The sequence below is a fragment of the Lissotriton helveticus genome, assembly GCF_964261635.1.
Source record: "Lissotriton helveticus chromosome 1_1 unlocalized genomic scaffold, aLisHel1.1 SUPER_1_unloc_23, whole genome shotgun sequence".
Taxonomy (NCBI): domain Eukaryota; kingdom Metazoa; phylum Chordata; class Amphibia; order Caudata; family Salamandridae; genus Lissotriton; species Lissotriton helveticus.
Window position 1 is genome coordinate 1,159,802 of NW_027611663.1, and position 14,870 is coordinate 1,174,671.

Sequence of the window (14,870 nt, forward strand, 5' to 3'; positions counted from 1 at the left end):
TAGATTGTTGGCTACTGTGAGGCATTTCTGTTCCTTAACTCTGAGTCCTATAACTAATGTCAATCGACTGGGAGATGCGTCTGGTTAACTGAATAACGTCCAGAAGGTCTTGGGTTCTTTTTGTTAAAAGGTAAGGATGTTTTATGGGATACAGCCATGGATTGTTGTATGCAGGCTGCATTTTATGTACTGCCTTGGTATGCAGAGTATAAAGCTGACAATTCTAAAACTAATCCCCATCCTGGAATAAAAGAAGACACGCCTAAAAATAGCTTATCCTAAAAACCCACCTTCCAAAAACAAGATACCAAACAAAAGGAGAATCTTAGGAGCTTCAGGTGATGTCCCTAGTGTCTGATTACTGGTGTTTGTTTAGGTTTACAGGAGTCCAGAGGTTGCATAGCAAACCTTGTCTATGCATGCCGTGTATTTTTCATTCATTATTGTAGTATTTATGTAATCCACTCATCGCGTGCCAGAAGGGAGATGTGTGTGGCTAGAGTTGTTTATATAGCCCAGACTAGATCTGGTCTGTGTCTCCTGCTCCACAGCTTGTACCCGTAAAAGTGCATCAATGTCTCCTTCCCTTGGAAGCAAATCCACCTGTATTCCAGTTTAAGCATATTTATTCTCATAGAATCAGTTTCAAAATCCACTGATCCTCAAGTAAATTCAAATGTAGTCTTCCCAATTCATTTTGGGGGTTCTCCCTTCATCAGGGGGCGCTTGTGATGAATGTATGTTGTATGTTGTGTGCGGAAAATAGTGAAATAAGAATTAACCTGCAATGCAATCTAATCCTACATATACATAAATGAATAGTTTACTACAGATCCTAACCGCATGTCTGCGTTTGTGTTATACCAGGGTCTTACCCTTTTCAATAGTGAGAGCTCCTTCTGATTGAAGAAAATCATCCTGATCTACTGCCTTTATCACGTGGCTTAGCTAAGGGTAGATAAATGCCAAGCAACTTAATTGCGCCCCTAGAACGCCCAGTCCTGCTGCAGTGAACACATAGCATTTGTAGCACTGGGTTAGGAAAGGTGTACCTGTAGGGCCCCTAAGCCTTTGTAGCACTGTTAGGTTTACCTGCGGGACCCCAAGCATTTATGGTACTTGTAGGAACGGTGTATCTGTGTGGTCCCCAGGGACGCATTATGTTAATTTTATTCTTATTAACGAATCACATCTGAGCAGTGAGTGTTTCACTGAGGGTTGTGGCCTCTTTCTCCTGCAATATATGGGATGACATTGTTCTCTCTGAGTGAGTGTGAAGACAAAAGACTTCTGTTATCTGGTGAGTTGCCAACCTGTTCATTGGCTCCTGTACAGATCCTGGCCCTGCTTTAACAGTTCAAGATTAATGTCCAGTAGTGGCAGTCACAGTATAAGGACTGTGAGCAAGACCTGCTGTAGAGTTTCCGCTGTCCTAGGAAATATGTCTCAATGTAGGAAAGGGCCTGTTTTGGACATGGTTAGCCTTCACTTTTTACCTGGAAAATGATATAGTATTTACTGGAAGGGCACAGGGTCCCTGCCAACCAGGTCCCCTGAGCCCGATCTCCTTCCCTTAAGTGTACCTGTCGTTTCCACAGTTGTCACCCCATTAGCTCACTTATAAGTCCCTTGTAAAAGATACCTCTGGTACCAAGGGCCTTGTTGTTTAAGAGGGTCTCTAAAGGCTGCAGCACAAATTATGCCATCCTAAGGGACTCCTCACCAAGCACATATATACATACATTCATACACACTGCCTCTGCAGCTGTGTGTCTTGGTGCAGACAAAACTGAAGAGTCGACATGGCACTCATCCCTGTATGCGATGCCCATAGGGACTGTCTGAGATATAGGTAAGACACCCCTCTAGCAGGCCTTATGGTGCCCGCTGCTTTAGGGATACCTCCTTCAATGTCCTTGTTGATTCCTGGATATTACAAGTGACCAGGCAAGCTCTATAGTAAGCACATTGGCTGGACACTTGTCATTACGAGTTCACCAGCCTCATGAAGGTTTCTCTGAAATATGGGATATTTGATACCAAACATCTCAGCATATTAAAATTGCATTGATTGCAGTGTCCGATTTATTAAAAATTACACACAGAGTGCCCCTTAGATGGGTCCCCTAAGATCTACCAATCCTTAGTGTGATCATCGACTGGCCTGAGCCAGCCTGCTACCACCAGACAGTATCCTGTCCTCATGGGGAGAGTGCCTGCGCACTTTGAGGTCGAGAACAATGCCTTTCCTGGGTGGAGGTGTTCAACCCCAGCCTCTTCTGTTAGAGGGAGCAAGCTATCGTCCTGGCCTCACCCCCTTTTAGGTGCAAGGACAGGTGGGAAATCTTAGATAGAGCAGGAGGTGCGCCCCCCCCCCCCTCTGCCAACTCCACCCCTCAGGTGCTGGAGGCGAGGTGAGGCACACTTTGTAGTGCCCACTATCTTGAAGATGATGGGACTTATCCAATCAGGGCTAGGACTGTGTCCCCTTCGCACAGGAGGTGGGCATGATAGAGGGTATAGACACCCCAGGAAAGTGGCCCATTAGCCTCTACCTGTCACTCCCTTGTAGCACCCTTAAATCAAGATTTTAGGTGGCATCCCCAGACCCTGAATTTCAGTTCTTGGCGACCTAAGAAGAGCCGGGCTCTGCGGCCTTCTCTGCTGGTGAGGCTCTGTAGAGAACTATGGACTTGGTCCCAGTCCTACTGGCCTGTCTGCATCCCTGGATGATCCTGAACCAAAAGGCAAGTCGTCTTGCAGCCCAGCGACCTCCAGAACCTTGGGAGGACTACCTGCCTTCGATAAAGGGCAATCTAGTTTTATGTAGTGGGATTTGGCCAGGGAGTGTCAAGACAAGCCAAGCTATGTTACTCACTCTATATTTGCAGACGTTTTGTTTTTGGTCTAATCACTTTCACTAATGTGCACCGTATTTTCGGTGTCAACACCATCGATTGAGGACTAGTTCAACAAAAAGAATTTTAAAAAGTACCTGTGTCTTGGCAAGATAAACAGTGTGCTGGTCATTTATTCAATCAAGTCTATTATTGAGCTCTGAATTCAAGCTGCCATTTAATGTAAACAGGGTCATTGATTTGGCAGTATCAGTATCTGTAGTTAAATTAGACAAAAATAAATTCTAATTGCCACCTCCCTGGCACCCTGAATGGCCGTAACCCAATCACCATCGCCAAGCGTGCCTAGATCCCTCTCCTGCACAGCTCTCCGTGTCCCCAAGGCATCCAGAGAATTGTAGATCAACTTCTTAAAGATGGGTGAGATTGCTTTTTCAGTCGGGGATTAGTTATCAGCTGTTCCTCCAGTGGGGATGCATCAAGCAACTGCTCCCCTACACAGATGTGACCTTGCAGAGCGTGACTCATCCGAAATGTCAGAACCGTTTTTATTCACCTAATTTATACTTTTGTTGTAGGGTCGTGAAGGATACAAGCGCCTGTCCCCTCCACACATCGCCGGGCTGTTCTAAGCTAATCAATCCCCATTTTGTGAAGCCCTGCCATCCTCCCACTGCACTTAAGAGATCACCATCATACAGTGGAGTAATTTCAGTCAGCTTACCTTCTCAGCCTAAATACTTGGTAGCCTCTCTCCACACCTTTACCAATGTTTGGGTGTGAGTAGGTAGGGTGCACTCATACTTTCTTCGATACAGCACTGGGGTGGGGTAACCTCTCTTGCCCATGGCCAATCTATCTACCCAGTAAGCAGGATCCTCACGGTCCATAAAAACCCAGTTGCTGACTGCCACCAGCTGCCTGGCCCAGTAATACTTAAGAATGCTCCGGACCGCCAGTCCACCCTAATAAACTCCCCTCTGCAACTTACTCAGTGTGAAGTGCCACCACCCCACAACAGGACCCGAAGTTCTCAGTTTACCTTTTGAAAAAATAGTCTGGTGGGATCTTAAAGGAAGTTTTTTACACAATGTGCAGGAGACCCTGGAGGGTCATCACTTTAATTAGGGCCAACCGGCCCAGTAAGGAAAGCGGGAGCGCCCGCAAGTATGGGGCATCCCTGCGAAGCCGGTCTAATTTTGGGACTACGTTCCTGCCTGTGGCGCTCTTCTAATAAACATGCCCAAATATTTGAAGCCATGTAGTGCCACCCGAACTGTGCACCTAGAGTGCAGCCGCAGGGTCCCTGCCACCAGCAGGAATATTAAGGACTTCTTTCAATTGATCTCCTGAATGATCTCCAAATATGTGAAAAATTTGTAGAATTTGTTTACTCAAGAAGACTTGTTACGTGTCATATAGCAAAAGGTCAGCGTAGAGGGAGATTCTCTCATCCCACTCCTGATCAACTGGAATACCTCATATGAGAGGTCCTGGCGAACCCATGCACGTGTGAAGAGCATAGGAGACAAGGAGCATGCCTGTCGGAGGGCAAAGACTCAGGAGACTGTATTATTGACGCGCATGCAAGCTAGAGGGGCCACATACAAGAGCTTGACAGCAGCACCACTGGTTCAGCAAAGGAATCCCCTGTTGCATGAGATACTCCATTAAGGTGTCGGAGATTTAAGCGCGTTCCCTGGTGTGGCATAAAGCCTGATTGATCAGGATCAATCAATCAATCACAGCATTTATATAGCGCACTACTCACCCGGAGGGTCTCAAGGCGCTAGGGGGGGGGGTCCGCTACTGCTCGAACAGCCAGGTCTTGAGCTGCTTCCTGAAGGCGAGGTGGTCCTGGGTCAGGCGGAGGTGGGTCGGGAGGGAATTCCAAGTCTTGGCGGCCAGGTAGGAGAAGGACCTTCCCCCTCTGGTGGCTCTTCGGACGCGGGGGACGGCGGCGAGGGCGTGGCCGGCCGATCGAAGCTGGCGTGTGGGAGCGTAGAAGTTGGGGCGGCTGTTGAGGTATCCGGGGCCTTGGTCGTGTAGGGCTTTGTGTGCGTGGGTGAGGAGACGGAAGGTGATTCTCTTGTTGACCGGGAGCCAGTGCAGGTCTCTCAGGTGTCCGGAGATGTGGCTGCGACGGGGGATGTCCAGGATGAGTCGTGCTGATGCAATTACTTTCTGCAGGCAGATCGCCAGGGCCTATGCAAGGACCTTAGTCTCAAAATTAGGCAGGGAGATAGGTCTATAAGACCCCCACTCAGTTGCTGGTTCGTCCTTTTTTGGGATGACCACCACCTCAGACGTTCTTTGGTCCTCTGGGAGACACCCTTATTTTCAGGCAGTCTTAAACCTCCTCCAAAGGCATTCCCTGATTTTATCCATCAGGAATTTATATAATTCTAAGGGGAGCTCATTAGGCCCCGTCCCTTGCCCTGTTTGCAAGGTTCTTATTGTCTTATTTATTTAGTCTACTGTCTGTTCTTGGTCTAGTGCGTCTCGGTCCTCATTCGTTGGCATTGGCGAGGTCAGGTCTTTCAGGAAGTATTTCCGTCCCCTTGTTGTCAGTGTCCTCAAGGATCCAGTACCGTCCTTTGTCTTGTCTCTCTAACCATGCAAGCAACTCATTGGCTTTATCACCAACATCATAGAGACAATGCTGGGTAGCCAGCGTATGAGTGCACGCTATTTTTCATTAGTGTGTAATGTGTGCTGCTTCAGTAGACGGTGTAATGGGGTAGAAACTGATTCCCCACATGCCAAGCACATTCCCTGTCCTGAGCCTCGCCATTCAATTTACGTTCCTTCTGCATTCCCCCAATCAAGGCTTGTGTCTGGCCTCGAATCACTGCCTTGAATTCATCCTGTAGCACGCAAGCTGATTCAAAAGGCCGCCTTTTGTCCTTAAAATAGAAGTCTGCTCCATCTCTCATATGAGCTTTGAACTTCTTGTCTTTTAAATATCACGGATCAACCCTTGGGGGTAGCATGAAGGCCACAACCGGACCATCGAGTTGCAACTCCACCAGCGAATAGTCTGAGATCGACCCTGCTATGTGTGTAGCGGCGCTAAAATCATCTTTATGGACAGTCTGGGTGAAAAGATAGTCAGACTACCAGACATGCCAGACTACCATGTGCGGCAGACAGGTGCATCCGGTTCTGATATCCTCTTCCCCTCTAGGGGCATTTAGGAGTATCATGGAATATAGTATAGGTGCAGTTCTGGCACTCCAGTCACCCCAATGCGTGTATGCTCTGTCGTAAGCGTCTTACCCTTTCACAGGATGAGTCAATCATGTCTGGGTCTCTTTCCTGTTTCCTGACACTTGAATGGACTCGAGAGAGCAGTGACCCACCAGCAAGCTTTTGTCCTGGATGTAGTACTGCATTTAGTAGGGCACCCACTCTGTCTTTTCTTTGCAGTTGCATGAAGATCAGCAGTCCCAAGGTAGCAGTCACACCTGGCCTGTTGGTAAGTGCAGCCCCTCTGGAGGCCCAACCGTCAGCAATTGAGCCCACACTGTGGCCGGCGTGTTCGACACTGGAGTAGTTGTCGTCCCTCATGGGCCTTTGACACAGAGTAGTCAGAAATTCAGCAGCTAAAAGCCCAACACAGGCTCTCCTGGAAGTCAGTAAATTCAGACTCCGTTGTGTTAGGAATTTGGCTAATGCAACCATGAATGGCCGGTTGGCAGCACACAAATGTCCAACTGGCCCTCAACAATCATGTTGTCGTAGAGTTTTATTTTCTGCCTTGAACTGTTGGGAGAGTCTTGGTGGGGGAGGGCAGGGGGGGTTGTCCCTCAGATTAGCTGGCCCTCCTGGATGGCTTTCCGGCCCGCCCTACAGATACCGGGGATGTGTCAGACCTTGCTTCTTCCAGGACAGCCTTGTACTCCGGATGGATAGTCACCCTCCCTTCCCTTTCTTACCAGACAGGCAGGCTTCTAGGCAGACTTCTAGGCTCTTTAGGACAGGTACACAGCTTCTCCATTAAGTAATTCAGCCTGCAGGTGATGTCCCTTCAACTTAGATAGACTGTCAGGCTGACACCATCCCTGGTGGCACAGCAGGCACCTGAGTACTTTGTAGAGCACATTATTCCTTGGTTACAGAGGACTTTGAATGAGGATATAAAAGAGGGATAGATGGTCGCACTTGTATACACAACTGGCAGGCAGGAGATGCATTTTACTCTGTCGCACTCGCACATTACATTTATGTTACGCACACCAACACCCTAAACACTCACTTGATGTTATCGCAAAGTCTGGGCACAGGCATAGAAATGGAGCATTGCATGGGTGTGTCAGTAGAAAGCCACTCCACTGACCATGATGCAAAGATCTCATCAGGCTATTGATCCTTACAACAGGGTGCATTGCCACCACCGCTCTAGCTGTTAAACCCATGACAGTCCTCTGCCATAAATGAGGGCACACTTAGTGTGACCCTCCAGGTCACAGGACCGGTCCAAGATCTCTCATAGTCACTTGTTAGAAGTTGCACAGTACTGGGGTGGCAGAAAAATTACACGTATTTTTTTTACTTTGTGGTAGATTTACCCCAGTAACGTGCAGTCACAAGTTTGATGCTATGAACTAGGTAGTTGCCACGAGGAACAGATTCTTCTGCCTGTCAAACCACATGCCATTCACTATTTCATAGTGTGTTTCTGCTTTTATTAACAAAGTGTTTTAAGCAGGTGGTATATATATGCATGTGGTTGGTTGGGGGGAGAATGGTGAAGCAAGGGAGGGAAGAGGAAAGCATTTTCTAACAGAGGGAAGAATTGTGTGTTTCCCCCAGTTAGTAAAAAAAACAGCATACGTCTTGGCTGCTTCTGCTGCACCCAGAGTCTTGTGCGTCTTTTCAGTCTAATTTTCCTGTCTGGAAAACAATGGTGTCCTGTTTTTCTGCACCCAGTAAATCCAGGAGCAGAAAAACCTAACAACTGATAATCAGGTGGAATAAAGTGAACACATGAAAGTACGCCTTAATTTCCTTTCCCTTGATTCATACTCTGGACCATAGTTGAGGGAATGGTCTAGGCATAGTCCTCGCAGCACACAACAGATTGTCCTCTGCCGCACGCAAAAACTCAAAAGTCAGGCTACCAGATACAAGTAGGTGGTAACTCAGGACAGGGGAAAATGACTGTTGTCCGTGGAGGGGAAATTCCCGTACCAGAAATCTACATTAAAAATGAATTAATAGTATTCTTTTTTAAATATCTGTTTGGTACCAGTCCATATGACTTTAATTTCTGCCTTTGGGATTCTATGTTACAAGTCCATAGGGTACATGTATCCTTTGTGAACTTAATAAAATGTTGAAAATTCTACAAATCCTCACTCCTACATCCACGTACTTTCAGGCTACCATTCTACACTCTGCTCTGTCTGAAAAACAGCTCAACATTTTCAAAATTCTGCATTGATTTGGCTTGTAAATATTATTTTTGGAAATTTACATGTATTAACTATTTGATTTTAATACTATAGGTGATTGAAATTACTGACGAAGAAAGCAAGATTTAGCACCGGGCAACTGAATGTCAGTGCCATAAGAAGGGTTATTTTGAAAAACTGAAGGACATCCAGCATTCTACGTTTAAACAATTTCCAAAATCTAGGTGTGGTGAGGAAGTGAGAGCTGAGGAAAGTACTATACCTGTAAGCCAAGTCTCTCATTTTGCATTTCATTAACCCAGAGCAAAGTCATATCTGTGCACAGAATAACGTTCATCTAAAGCGTCGTGTAATTCCAGAGAGGAAGCACACACTGCATAAAAGAAAGTTATAAGAAAAGGTTTCTTCTGCATACCATCAAAGAAAAGACACTGAAAGAAGACTCCGAAGCTGAAAATCACCTTTGTTCGACAACCGTTTTTAACCAGTTACGCAAGTTTGAGACTATCTGCCTCTGGATAGAACACCACGACCCACTCTGCTCACTCTTGCAAAACCCTTAAAAATTCACCACTTTATTGTGTCTATGACCATCTCAGATTGTTTCCTTTTTATTGTGTAATGTTCTGTAATTCTATGTAAATTGCCTCAACATTATCTGTTGTGCAGGATGATATGTTAAACTGTTAAATATAAAAATGGATTAAATGAGCACCATTGTGCTATATCTGATGTAAATAAAACCTCGTCTTCATAACTACAAACCTTAACCTTACACCAAACATAGAAAGGGTAAAAGGAAATGTTGTTCTGTGACTGATGATCCACAAAAGTACTGTGCACGTTCTAACACCCTCAGTTACTGCCATTATGTCAGTGCAAAAAGGTGCTTATCAGTTTAATCATTAAATATCAGACTAACACCTTATCACTTCATTGCTAAGAACCTATACAAATAGATTTGAGAAAAACTTCAGTCACAAAATAAGTTGCTGCCGGAGAGACTATAACCTAAAGACTATTATCTGCTAGAAACATTTCAACAGGTGTTATAGGGCTGCTTCCCCACATTTCTTGCTCAATTTAAGTGTTGAGAAGATTACACACAATTTCTTTTAGAGATAAATGCTGAACATTATCTAAACAAGCCCGACTGTAAAATCGGGTTAACTTTTACCGTGGCATATAAGCAAGAGAAAACTAAACATAGAGATATTAACTCTAGGAATACACCTTATAAAAACACGGGCTGTGAGAACAAATTCAGTGTTCAAGCCCGCCTCAATCAAGGCAAAATAACCGAAGTTGGGGAATAAAGATACCTGTGCCAAAAAAGATACAGGCATAAATCTCATCTCACAGAATTTGACAGAATGCACCCTGGGAAAAAACTCTCTCAGTGCTTTGTATGCCAAAAAAGTTTCAGCCGTAAATCTTATCTCACTGAGCATATGAGGATCCACACTGGGGAAAAACCTTATGAGTGCTCTGAATGCCAGAAAAGGTTTAGTATCAAACCGAGTTTATATCGACATGCATTAACCCACTCTGTGGAAAAACCTTACCTGTGCTCTGAATGCCCAAAAAGTTTCTGCCGTAAATCTTATTTCTCTGAACATATGAGAGTCCACTCTGGGGAAAAACCTTATCAGTGCTCTGAATGCCAGGAAAGTTTTTGTAACAAACAAAGTCTTTCTCGACATGTAATAACCCACGCTGTGGAAAAACCTTATCAGTGCTCTGAATGCCAGAAATGTTTCAGTGATCAAAGCACTCTCGCACGGCATACAAGAACCCACACTGGGGAAAAACCTTATCAGTGCTCTGAATGCCAGATATGTTTCAGTGTAAAAAGTAGTCTCACACGGCATACAAAGATCCACGCTGGGGAAAAACGTTATCAGTGCACTGAATGCCACAAATGTTTCAGTGAAAAAAGCTGTCTCAATCGGCATACAAGAACCCACACTGGGGAAAAACCTTATCAGTGCTCTGAATGTCAGAAATGTTTCAGTGAAAAAAGCCATCTCATGCTGCATATGAAAACCCACACTGGGGAAAAACCTTATCAGTGTACGGATTGCCAGAAATGTTTCATTGACAAAAACAGTCTCACTCGGCATAGAAGAACCCACACTGGGGATAAACCTTTTCAGTGCTCTGAATGCCAGAAATGTTTCAGTTACAAAATCAGACTCACTGAACATACAAGAATTCACTCTGGGGAAAACCCTTATCAGTGCTCTGAATGCCCAAAACATTTCAAACTTAAATCACTTCTAACTGCACATTTGAGATTCCACACTGGAGAAAAACCTTATCAGTGCTCTAAATGCCAGGAAAGGTTTCATAACACACAAAGTCTTTCTCGACATGCAATAACCCATTCTGTGGAACAACCTTATCAGTGCTCTGAATGCCAGATATGTTTCAGTGTAAAAAGTAGTCTCACACGGCATACAAAGATCCACGCTGGGGAAAAACGTTATCAGTGCACTGAATGCCACAAATGTTTCAGTGAAAAAAGCTGTCTCAATCGGCATACAAGAACCCACACTGGGGAAAAACCTTATCAGTGCTCTGAATGCCAGAAAAATTTCAGAGACAAAAGAAGTCTTTCTCAACATACAATAACCCACACTGGGGAAAAACCTTATCCATGCTCTGAATGTCAGAAATGTTTCAGAAACAAACTCAGTCTCACTCAGCATATAAGAACCCACACTGGGGAAAAACCTTATCAGTGCTCTGAATGCCCAAAAGATTTCAGACTTAAATCACTTCTAACTGCACATTTGAGATTCCACACTGGGGAAAAACCTTATCAGTGCTCTGAATGCCAGAAATGTTTCAGTGACAAAAGAAGACTCACTAAACATACAAGGACCCACACTGGGGTAAAACGTTATCAGTGCATTGAATGCGACAAATGTTTCAGTGAAAAAAGCCGTCTCACTCAGCATATAAGAACCCACACTGGGGAAAAACCTTATCAGTGCTTTGAATGCCAGAAATGTTTCAGTGAAAAAAGCATTCTCACTCAGCACATAAGAATCCACACTGGGGAAAAGCCTTATCAGTGCTCCGAATGCCAAAAGTGTTTCAGCCGTAAATCTAATCTCACCGAACATGTGAGAATCCACACTGGGGAAAAAAATGATTAGTGCTTTAAATGTCAGAAAAGATTCAGAGGTAGAGATGGTTGCAAGTGCAGCACTGAGGTCCCTCCTGAAAACAGGTGAGTAAATTGAAATTCGTTGTTCGGCTGATTTTAGGTGAATATTTTAAAGTTCCTAAACTCCACACTTAGAAGTGTGGGTTTAATGTGCTGAGAAGTTTGATATCAAACTTGTCAGTCTTCCTCCAACCTTCAAAAACATCTCTACAATTGACTATATTTTCCTCTCACCATTTTTAGGAAACAAAATAACTAGGATGGAAGTCCCTTACAGTCACGAGGGTGACCACAACCCCTTAACGGTAACAATTGAATTGTTAGTGCCAGCCGCCGCAGAAATAACAGCTGCGGGGCACACAACGTAAGCTGAATTCCACACTTTAGTCAGGAAAATCAAATGAGATTCATCAGGTTCTACCAAGGTGAGCACTTGGCTTACAGGAGAGACTCCAAATTTTAGGCCTAGCTCTTCAACGGACTTACATCTTCGGTGGGACAGCGCAATTAGAAAATTGCAAATTCTCTTAACGGGAACTGAGGCCCAACAAAAGTCTTACGAGCTATGCCCGAAGCGGATCTATGACCCAGAGCTAACCACCAAAAGAAAAGCCCTCAGGAGGGCTGTGCGTCTGCACAAATTGAATGGCACAGCGCGCTCGGCCTACAATATGGCATTACTGCGCAAGTCCTTCAGAAAATCAGTATGGGCTGCGAAGAGATTAAAAGAACAAAAAGAGTGGATACAAATATTCGCACTGTTACAGGGCAAGAACCTATCCCAGTTCTGGAATTATATGAACAAGCTCCGCTCGTCGAATCACAACAGAGGGAACGCAGTCTGTGAAGAAGTCTGGGCCCAGCATGTAATTCAACTATACGGCAGAGACACGTCGGACTTCGTGGCGACCGATTTAAGAGATAATGTCGATCCAACGCTGACTGAACCCCATGAGCTGACCTCTGCAGCCCAAGTCTCCAAATTTCTGACGGCAATGAAAAACGACGGGGCCCCCGGGCCTAGTGGCCTTCCAGCAGGGGTTTTTAAATGTGCGTTTGGCAGAGTGGGCCAAACTTCTTGCCTCATTATTTAACAACGTGTTTATGACCCGCCAGCTACCAGACTCTTGGCTCGGCTCGATTTTATGCCCCATTTTTAAGAAAGAAAACCCTATGCTCCCAGCAAACTACCGACTTATTGCCTTACTAGATTTTGAGGCGAAGGCATATGCCCGGTGTCTTCTCAAGCTCTTAGAAGACTGGGTAGCAGAAAACAATATTCTACATACTTTCAAACAGGGTTTCGCTCCTCAGCATCCACCATAGACAACATCACAATTTTGGCTTTCCTGAGTCAGCAGGCGGCACACAAAAATCATCTTCCACTATATTGCTGCTTTATTGCCTACAGCGCAGCCTTCGATAAAGTGTCTCGCGACATTCTATGGAGGAAACTGGACAAATCGGGATTCCACAGAACCTGCTAGGAGCCCTTATCTCCCTGCACAAGAACACCTGGGTGCGAATTAAAACTGGCCCCAAGACAGTCTCCAGAAAAATTGCCATCGGAGACGGTTTGAAGCAGGGCTGTGTTCTCGCCCCGCTTTTCTTCAATCTCTATACTGCCGATCTGGGAACATATGTGAAGAAAAGCAATTTACTCCCGCCAAAGCTGGGTCCTGCAAAACGGGATCTGCATATTTTACAATATGCTGACGATATTGTCATAATGGACCAGACAAAAAACGGGGCTCCAACGAGCATTAAGTAAGCTTCATACATATAATACGGCCAACGTGCTAAAAATAAACTAAGAAAAGACCAAGGTGATGATATTCGGCCGTTGTAAGAACAAGAGAAGTTTAAGGTGGCACATTGGGCCCGCAACGATCAACTCAACAGCAAAATACAATTACTTAGGAGTATGGTTCTGCGAGACCTCAAGATCAACAGCTCATTTAGCTGCCATGAAAAAAAGAGCATGTAATGTAATGTAATGTATGTATACTTGTAAAGCGCACTGTTACCTCGTTACGTGGCGTCCTGGCGCTGTATACAGCTGGGGAACCCGTCCTGGCTTTCCCTGTGAGAGGGCACCCCAAGGTGAAGCCAGGCATCTCCGGCGTTGCTAGGGCCGTTGTGGAGATTAAGCAAGCTATTGCCCAGAGTTGCAGAGTGGGGCCCATGGTTAGCGTAGGCACCTAAGTGAGAATTATCGAGTCCGCGGATATTGACCCAAGACCCTGCCGCGTCGGGAATTGAACCCTGGTCCTGGGCCGACCTCTGCTTCAGGGTATGCCGCTTCTAACCAGGGAGCCACCCTTCTCCACTTCTGCAATAACATACTCCCTGACTCGTTTGAATCAGTCTCTGAGCAGCCCCTCTGCAGAACCTATCTTGAAAGTGATCAAAGCCACACTACTCCCCGCCTTGAACTATGGACATCAGGCCTTTCCAGGTGCATGCTGTGTCTGCCTTGACCATGCCCAAGTTTCCATTTACAAAAAAATCTTTCATCGCCTGAAATTCATTCAGAGATCAAGACTACGTCTGGAGCTGGGACTACAAAGGCAGTCCATCTACTGCGAGGCAGATACATTGAAATATTTTATAAAGTCATCAAAAGCAGCAGATACCACCCTAAAATTCTGCCTAAAAGAGATCTTTACCAGCCCTAGAAACCCATAGAACCGTCAAATGACAAAGGCCATTAAATCATTAGAGATTGGCAGCTCCCTGCTAATCTCAGACACAATTCCATACTCAGTGTGGAAAAAAGTCATAAATAAGCAGGCGAAACTAATTTCCCATCGGATGGACCTTCAGGCTTTAAACACACCAACTGTCTTGCTTCCCTTGAATGTCTCATACCAGCCTGGGGTACCGCAATTCTATCTACTGGAAAACCTGAACGCAGTGGCACGGAAGAACATATTGTCTATGCGCCTTCTAGGCCTGTGCTCTACGGCGTCCTACAGATGGGCTCCTTCAAAGGAGGGGGGGCCTGCAGACTGTGCTCATATCACAAAGAATCATGGCTGCACCTACTGTGTTGTTGCCCCGCTATGGATGGCCCCAGAAGGCATTTATTAAAACCTTTATTTTTAAAATGGGGCACTAGGTCATGCTGTGAGGCGACGGCTCTGTGTTTTACCTCCACAGATATTCAAGCGCTTGCCAGGGTTGGAAAGTTTGTGAGACTCTTGGCAAACTTCTTTTCACCCTCCTCGGCTCCTACGCTTACTGCCCCCCCCCACCCCCCCCCAAAACGTATTACTGACTTTTTTCGTCCCCTTGTCTAGCACCAGGCCACTCAGTCTGCAAAGGCAGTGTGTGGGTGTCAGGGTGCAAGGCCCCTAAGGGTGGCACAAGAAGTGCTGCAGCCCTTAGGGGTCTTCTCTGGTCCCAATGCCTAGGGTA

General features: G+C 45.5%; 1 protein-coding gene across 3 annotated transcripts in view; it reads left to right on the forward strand.

Moving 5' to 3' along the window:
* The window catches only part of LOC144805757 (uncharacterized), a 49,068-nt gene extending 34,452 nt beyond the window's left edge, over positions 1-14,616 (forward strand). For all 3 annotated transcript variants that reach the window (XM_078672241.1, XM_078672239.1, XM_078672240.1), the window contains exon 4: positions 8,369-14,616. In XM_078672241.1, coding sequence (XP_078528367.1) covers positions 9,649-11,439 — 1,791 coding nt within the window. In that variant the 5' untranslated portion in view covers positions 8,369-9,648 and the 3' untranslated portion in view covers positions 11,440-14,616. The remainder of the gene's footprint in view (positions 1-8,368) is intronic.
* Positions 14,617-14,870: the final 254 nt, after the last annotated feature.